This window comes from Penicillium waksmanii (genome assembly GCF_028829765.1).
Source record: "Penicillium waksmanii strain IBT 27052 chromosome Unknown utg000002l:1.0-3326099.0:1.0-3328782.0, whole genome shotgun sequence".
NCBI classification, from domain to species: Eukaryota; Fungi; Ascomycota; class Eurotiomycetes; order Eurotiales; family Aspergillaceae; genus Penicillium; species Penicillium waksmanii.
The window spans coordinates 3,154,522-3,162,600 of NW_026643249.1; the positions used below are offsets into that span (position 1 = coordinate 3,154,522).

Consider the following 8,079-nt stretch of genomic DNA (forward strand, 5'->3'; position numbering starts at 1 on the left):
TCGGCCACTACAGCAGTCACAAGTCACGACTGAAGCAGATTGAGACTGTTGTGATAGGAAGGTAGGAAGATGATCCTCCCGTGATAAGTTTCGATAAATGTTTGCAACTTACACTGAATCACCACCCATAGTACGGGGATGTTGGGTGAATTGGATTGCAATAGGTTTAGCATGCAGGTCCATGCCTGGTCAAATACCTAATCTACCACAACATACTAATTTCCCACTATATATAAAATGCCCTCACTCACCACGTTCTTCGTTATTCTTCTCATCAAAGCATATACACAGTGCGGCGATCAAAGCTGCATCCACACCAGGGGCAACGACGACGGCATATGTCTGCTGGCCGAACACAAGGTCGCGCCCGCTAAGTAGCTTTCGGTCAATGCGTGCAACAGTTTGGCCGGTCTTATCATTGACTATATCGGCACTATGGTCGTACCAGCCTCCTTTCATCGTGAATGTCACCGCCTTGTCGTTATGGTCGGTGAAGGTGGCGGTGGCCTTGGAGCCCAACACTAGGACGGTCAGCGAGGTCTTTTATTTTATGTTGCGAAGCCCCAACCGGCGAAAAGGAAATTCAGGTACTTGCCTTTTAAATTACTCTTCACCTCACATATCTTCTTGTGATGGGGATCCTCGATGGCGTAGGTTGTATGGAGATGCAGAAGCTCCTTGGAGATATCGAAAAGATGCTTGCCATGTGCGTCCTCAACCTTCTTGCGACCGGAAAGAGATACCCAAGCGCCATGAACTTTGAGAAGTGGCTCACCGCTAGCCAGCTTGATTTCGAAGCTATCCCCGGAGACAGAGAGCACCTTTTCCTTAAGGATCAATGTCTGTGGCTCCGTTGAGACAAATTGTTCAAAAATAGCAATAGGCTCGGCTATCGGATCGAGATGATGATGACCAAAGATACCCATAGTGTCGGTAGTGATCAGTTTCTGAAGAATATCAAGATGTTGGAGTATCAACAGATGCCGCGGGGTAAAACTGCCAGATCAGCGATAGTCACGTGGTAGAAATGATGACATCATCTATATTGAGGTACTGTCTGTATTTTACTCCCAGCAGACCTCAAAATATAATTCTTATATCATAGGCAACGATATGGTTGAAATAATAAAAGCCTGAAGCTGATAAACAGATCCTACGTCGTATCTCCAATATCCTTTTTGTCCAATGGCATTTGTCATATTCAAACTTAGGTGTAGTTAAAGAGACGTCACTCGCAACTAATACGGTCGAAACTACAATTTTTATGATATTTCCTTTAGATTTGACTGAAAGGTAATTAAATAATCTGTGAAAATTTCAATAGACTGATAAGATTCAGGGATCTCTCGGCGCTCGTGGAGCTATTGGGCATCATATTCCAGATCCGTGATGACTACAGAAATCTATGCAGTGGTCTTTATGCTGAGCAAAAAGGAACAATGGAGGACTTGACAGAGGGCAAAATTTTATTCCCAATCATTCACAGCATTCGTGCAAATCCAGATAATACAGAGCTCCTCGAAATCCTGAAGTAGCGCACGGAAGATCCAAGTATCAAGATTCGGGCTGTGAGTTTGATCAAATCAACAGGAAGCTTTCAGCACTGCAGACAGACCCTATGCCGCTTTACCAAAGAAGCAAGTCAGTGTGTGAAAGAGCTAAAAATTTCATTGAGCCCTAACGTTGGAATCAATAAAATTCTTGATCTAGCAATATTGATATATCAATTCTGTTCTCAGCCAAAGTTGGATATTATTTCGGCATCTACAGATACCTACTCATGCTTCATTCTGGTTTTTAGTCTAGATAATTTTAACTTCCATCTATCTTAATGTTTTGTGAATATGTGTACCTTGAGTTTCGATGGCAAATCATGAGGCGAGACGATAAATATTCTCTCAATCTGGATATCACTCCACGACGGACTTGAAAGTTAGATTGCTATATAGTTCCTAGTCTTGTGTCGGTTTTCAGAACAGGGAGGACCCTCCACAAAATTCCGTAGATATGCCACTCAGCCAACTCGTCGTCCATATGTCCATCATTTCTGTATCGGATACGTAAAGAGGAGAAATACCAAGGGGCATGTTGAGTGGTGCCACCAAGGATTGCCCGCCCAGGATGGACTCGTATTGTATTGGCTTTGGAAATAATATTAGCTTTGTGATAAAACTGCCAATAAATTGAAATACCTCGGTTGTTTCGCCCTCTGTTTGAACACCGGTGGCCCATGCAAATACATTTTCTTGATTGTCCCCCTCGGATAGAGATTGCAGTATACTAATGGGTCAGTACCTAAATCGCGGGACTTTTTTGTTGACTCTCCGCATACCTTGGTATCTCAGACGGATCGCTCGATATTATCCTACTCAATAAACTCTGTACCTCGGGGCTTGGACTAAATTCGGTGTCATGGTCGTCACGGACAACTTTATTTGCAACATCCTCGAAGAGACGTAAAAATGGCGCAACTGAGGGCAAAACCCGGGTGTATACGGCCAGCGCGCTTGAACATGCGCTTATGGCTTTATGGGATCCTCTGAGGGTCAAGGAATTGGGCTTTATGGCAAGGCATTGTAACAGGGTAATACCCGCATAGAAGGAATGGTATACAGTGATCCGGTCTGGTAGAGTCAAAGGATTCAAGCTCAATGCCTTCGCGCTCTGTAACATATTAGTAAAAGACATGTGCAAGGAAATTCGACATACCTCGCATGCATCTGCGGCAAACGTGACGCATAATTTTATAGAATCGAAATTTGTCGGACGATTTACCAGAATGGGTCTGATTAACAGAAGGACGGCTTGCAGATAGTTTGTATGTATTCGATCTGCATTTTGCTGAGGAAAATGATTTGATTTTTCTTTCCTAGGGGCGTCCTGTCGCCATTGATCTAGTTCCCAAAGAGTACTTTGAACCTCTTCTGATGTAGGCACACGAGCATTAGGGCCGGCGAATTTAGTCCTTTGATATCCTTAGCTCTGTAAATAACATATCTGGGGTGCTTTCTCACAATATGCTAGACCTGATGCGGTATATTCGCAAGTGATGCAGAGCAGCGGTCATCTACTCATCATCAGCATGACTTGAGGGCAATTTGTGCATTTGATTTGATAGACCGACCGTTGTTATGCCTTTCATAGTTGTTGTGTTCTCATTTATCTGCCTCTCTTGTAGACTTCGAATTGCCTCCTCATCAATACAAGTGTCGTTGATATCAACCGGCAGCTTCAGAATCTCTAGTTAATTCCTGCATCATATTTACTGGAATGCTTATCTAACGTACCTCGACATCAATGTCCACGTCTCTGATTCCAAATGGAAGCTTTGCCAACATTGACACCAGCCTTCACACGTTTAAGTCAGAGATATGTCATTGGCTCTTCATAAACCACCAGGAATAATTTTACAAACCGATCAAAGCAGTATGCACACCAGAAGAATCGCTTCTGAAGCTCCATCTTGTACGCACTGAGGCTCCGAGGGTTATATGGGCGCCCAATTCTTCGATGATATTTCAATTTGACACACAGCCGTAGAGCGATACCTACTAGATCCCTACTTCCTCTGTTAACGGCAGGTGTATTGAGATTCAGCAGCTATGAACACTCACCATAAAGGAGAATCATTCTGTAAAAAAAAAATTAGAATACGCTTGTCTTAAAAAGAGTATGTCACAGAATGTCTTACCTGGGCCCGAAAAGAGTACTGTACCAGACATAGAAGAGCTTGTACCATATCCATGTTCTGCGCAGACATGACTATTGGTATGTAAGCTCGGGCGCGATAAAAGTATGCCTTTGATTCAGTATTAGCCGTGTCATGTAGCTGAAGCGGGTCGAGCTTACCTCAGTGGAGCTTTCGGAGATTGGAACTAAGCAAGCACCAATGGCATAAATTATCCAAATGAAAAATGAGCCTAGATTTGTCAGTGATGATCAGTATACTTCAAGTGCCATGGCTATCTACCGATTTGCAGATCCACTGGGTCCGATGTGGTAGCGTAAGCAATTGATTCGCGATCCCGATGCCACTCTCGCAGCTGAACCCAGTCAATTATGCAATAACGAGCTTGGGTATAGAAGTAGACCGTGTCAACCAGCTCTCTAGCTCTAGCATCGGATGGGAGAGGCGGGAGATCTTCACTGATATCTGAACATGAATTCTGGATCTGGATCATATCAAGAACCGTAATGTCACGTTGGAGGTGCTGTCCATGAGTTGCCAAATCAATTGGGACTCCACAAGACAAATTACCTCTAGTGCAAGATTCATGAGATGAAATGGGGCTATAAGCCTCGTTAATTGGATTCCTCCCCTGGAAGCTCCTGTCACCTCTTTCGTCATTGATTTGGTTCAAAGTATCACTAGAACGAAACGAATTAGCATACTGGTTTGACTCGGATGATATGTCGAGCTAGATTCATACCGGTTCTCATTCACTGCCGCCTCTAACCCTTTCAGTCGTAACTCCCTTTCCATGTTTTTTATTCGCCTTTCCAAAGTTGCGACATATCTGCACAAAATATTCAGTTTTGACCAATGGTTCACGTTGATTTCTTTGGGACGCTTACGCATGGCTCCTCAGAGCACCATCAGGTGGGACGTCAAACAGGCAATCTATTTCCGAGATCAATTAAGAGTAAATATAAAGGAATGAAAGATACGGTATACCGGAGTGTGACTTCGAGCACGCGACACATTTGCTAGATATCCTTTTTAGCACTTCCTCATGAATCAACTTAAATTACATACCGGCTGTTACTTTCGCTCCGATAAAAGCACTTTATCTTTCTGCGCTTGCATCGACGACCTTTTTCCGATCAATATTAGCTTGAAATGTACTCCATATTTCAAAATTGGAGAGAAAGGACCCACAGGCGTTGGTACTTCGACGTTGTCCGCCAGGATCGTTCTCAGCTGGCAGGCCATCTGGTTTTCCAGATTTACTGCCCGAAGAAATAAGTTCTGGTGACGACGGTTGCTGCATGATCGTGCAATTTTTTCTAGCCAAATCCCAAAGCGACGGAATCTTTCCCTCCTTAAAGAAACAAAAATACTCACAGATCAAGTGACTTCACCCACTTTCCCCTCTCCGAAATACGGGCGGAGTCCCCCTTGCTACACGCCAATTGGGGCCGTACAACGCTGTCTGATAACTTGAGAGATATACTGCCCCACGTACAGGATAATCAATATGCCTGCCCTCATAATAGAAATGGCTGAGATTCCTTTTAAGAGTCATGAAATTCAGCCATCTCTTGAGAACTACGTTATTTCATCATAAAGGACACGATTCACACTCCGCTTATCGAACAATGCTGTCATTGGACGGCAATCCTAAAGTCCAATCAATCGCCTCCGCCTGTCAAAGGCTCCACATCGATAATTTGATAGGCCAAACTTCGGTTCGTGTGATAGCGCCATGCTGTATTCTACTTTGATTGGATCACCTAGAAAAATCCAACCTTATCTTTCTCCTTTAGGGAGTAAGTGAGTCCGGCAATCTTGCCCCGAGTGTAACGAGGCTGTTGATTCCCCGCACTTTGTGTCGAATATTTCTTGGATTTGGATTTTTACATACGTCATATTAGAATGCTCTGGCGTTTCATTTTCTTTGTTGGGGGCTCTTCTGATTTCGTTGTTTCGGTGGATCGTCCTGTTCGCTATGAAATGGCAATCCTAAAGCCTCAATATGCAAGGTTGAAAGCACCTGTCTTTTGGAAATTTTCAGATTCACTTTACTTATCTCGTAATATAATTTGGCCCGTCTGCCCTTGAACTCAACATTCTGGGGCTCGTTTTGTACCATCTATCCCGCAGTTCGATTTTGACTATGAAATAATTGGCTTCCATGTTTGTTATAAATAACAAACAATTTTACATTCATACTTGATGCTGAGATCAAACAGTACTAATAGCTATCACACCGTGGTATAACCATATCACTCGTTTGCCTTCTTGCCCGTTGACTCATCCTTTGGGAGAGAATTGAGCTGACTCTCGTGTCTGTAATCTGAGTTCAGTGTTAAGTCCTTGTAAAAGTCCAATCGAAAAAGACGTGGTGAATATCTTACGGCTTAAAGGCGATATCCTGGCCCTCGAGAATAGACTCTGTTAGCCGTGGTCTTGATGTTCTGCCCGTAACCACCCACGGCCCACTGAATATATCATCAATCTGCTCTGTTGTAAGCCCAGCAATCTCAGGCACCAGCAGGTAGACATAGAGCAATCCCGCGGCACACCAAGCAGCAAAAAAGACAAATGCGCCCCAGTTATCTGCTCTTACTAATAGCGAGGGCAGCGCAAATGTCATCGCATAATGGAACAGCCAATGAAACGTCTGCGAGAATGCCGCACCAAAAGAGCGGATACGGTTCGGCCATACCTCTCCGCCGAAGACATAGGGGAGGGTCAAAAGCCCTTTGTCAAAGCATCATTAGTTTCACTATCTCTAGTCTTCAGTTTTGTCTGCTTACCTATCGAATATCCGAAGGCATGTATAAATATGGCTGCAAGCCCTGCCTGACTGGCACCTTCAGACGCACCATGGTCTTGCTGCACTTTTATATAGACAGCGAGGTATATATCAGAGGCCATTTGAAGAGCGATCCCGATAAATAGTGAGTTTCGTCGCCCTAGTACATCGATAAATAGAAAAGATGCTAAAAGGCTAAACCCGAACTTGGCGACAGTGTACATTCCGCTGAGGAATAGATTGTGTGTAGAGCTTCCTGCCAGTCCTGCAACTTTCAAAATCGGAACAAAATAGTTCGTGACGGAATTTCCCCCCGAGAACTGCGGCAGTGCGTACATTATGAGCGCCTGTTGTACGCGCCGTATATTTGATGGCCGCGTAAATGTTTCTTTCGCAATTCTGGTGATTTGAAATGATGTTTGGTCATGAGAATCATCGATTCCTTCGAGCGATCGGATAGATTCTTTCATATCTTGCAGCTCTTCCTGGACTCGTGAGTGATCCTCTGGTAGTTGTCGGAGCTTGACAAGAGTTTGAAGCGCCTCTTCTTCCCTGCCAGACAGGATAAGCCACCTCGGGGACTCACAAAGCATAAAACTTGCGATAATCCACATTGCCATAAATATGCATGGTGAAAACCATACAACCTGATACTGTAAGCGACTTTTCGGAATATGTAGCTCCATGCCATAGACACAGAATGTAGATGTCATCAACGCAATCCCCATGCAAACTGAGTACCAGGCTGACAGAAGTCCACGTATCTCAGCAGGGGCCATTTCGACGATTGAAACAGTACCAGTGACGCTCAGGGCCCCTATTCCTAAACCCGAAATAATTCGAGATGCATACAGCCCGGATGACCCGGGACTAAAAATGGCAACAATCTGTCCGATTATCCAAACAATAGTGTATATGCGATAGGACCAAAGACGGCCGACTTTGTCGTTGATAAAAAAAGATAAAGCAGCTCCAGCTGCATCTCCGATGTATACTAGAGACACAAATTTTCTGGTTGAATTAGCGCCAGAGGTGGAGCTGATCCCGAAATGTTCCTGGAAGCTTGAAAGTGAGGAAATAGAAGCGGCCGAGCCTTGGTCCCATGCTAAGGGTTCGCTCTGTTAACAAAGCAAATGGGCATCCCAAATAGAGGTCCACTTACTCAAAGGAATAGCAGCGGTCGCATACATCATAGAGGAAAGAAGCAGGTTTCTACTGAAGATGACCTCTCTTGGCGCAGATTTTATTTTTCTCATGTATGCTACCAGAGCAGTCCTGTTCAAAAAATCATGAAGACCCATCTTGAGCATGAGACCACTAAATGCGGCTGAGGCCAGTAGGAGCTCTTCACGCAATTGAATATTGAAGTATGGTGTGATTCAAGAAGTCTTGAAGAAATTAGATGCATGACGGTACATCGAAGTAGGTGAGACTTGACCGCATCCTCAGACATGGCTTTATAACAATCTGTCTTACGGTCCTGTACTCCGGCTCACATGGATAAAATTGTGGAGTTTGATCCGAATATGATTTCAGATAATTAACCAGAGCGGCAGATCCGCAATCTACTGGTATCCCTCAACTAGACTCATATAATTGG

At 44.1% G+C, this 8,079-nt stretch overlaps 4 protein-coding genes across 4 annotated transcripts; all 4 read right to left on the bottom strand.

Annotated features, from left to right (window-relative positions):
* Window positions 1–243: 243 nt before the first annotated feature.
* Window positions 244–926, bottom strand: N7481_002829 (LURP-one-related/scramblase family protein; the record flags this gene model as incomplete). The annotated part of the gene is made up of 2 exons (XM_057262048.1): window positions 244–521; window positions 569–926. 2 exons carry the CDS (start codon window positions 924–926, stop codon window positions 244–246), a joined length of 636 nt encoding a protein of 211 aa, XP_057126980.1.
* Window positions 927–1,970: 1,044 nt separating this feature from the next.
* N7481_002830 (fungal specific transcription factor domain-containing protein) lies at window positions 1,971–3,067 on the bottom strand (the record flags this gene model as incomplete). The annotated part of the gene is made up of 4 exons (XM_057262049.1): window positions 1,971–2,280; window positions 2,333–2,664; window positions 2,710–2,965; window positions 3,015–3,067. The coding sequence occupies 4 exons, from the start codon at window positions 3,065–3,067 to the stop codon at window positions 1,971–1,973; spliced, it is 951 nt and encodes a 316-aa protein (XP_057126981.1).
* On the bottom strand, window positions 3,068–4,483 carry N7481_002831 (fungal specific transcription factor domain-containing protein; the record flags this gene model as incomplete). The annotated part of the gene is made up of 8 exons (XM_057262050.1): window positions 3,068–3,229; window positions 3,288–3,348; window positions 3,416–3,559; window positions 3,615–3,631; window positions 3,692–3,799; window positions 3,850–3,920; window positions 3,971–4,368; window positions 4,431–4,483. The coding sequence occupies 8 exons, from the start codon at window positions 4,481–4,483 to the stop codon at window positions 3,068–3,070; spliced, it is 1,014 nt and encodes a 337-aa protein (XP_057126982.1).
* A 1,463-nt stretch (window positions 4,484–5,946) lies between these two features.
* On the bottom strand, window positions 5,947–7,780 carry N7481_002832 (uncharacterized protein; the record flags this gene model as incomplete). Its single annotated transcript, XM_057262051.1, has 4 exons — window positions 5,947–6,010; window positions 6,079–6,424; window positions 6,481–7,584; window positions 7,642–7,780. The coding sequence occupies 4 exons, from the start codon at window positions 7,778–7,780 to the stop codon at window positions 5,947–5,949; spliced, it is 1,653 nt and encodes a 550-aa protein (XP_057126983.1).
* Window positions 7,781–8,079: the final 299 nt, after the last annotated feature.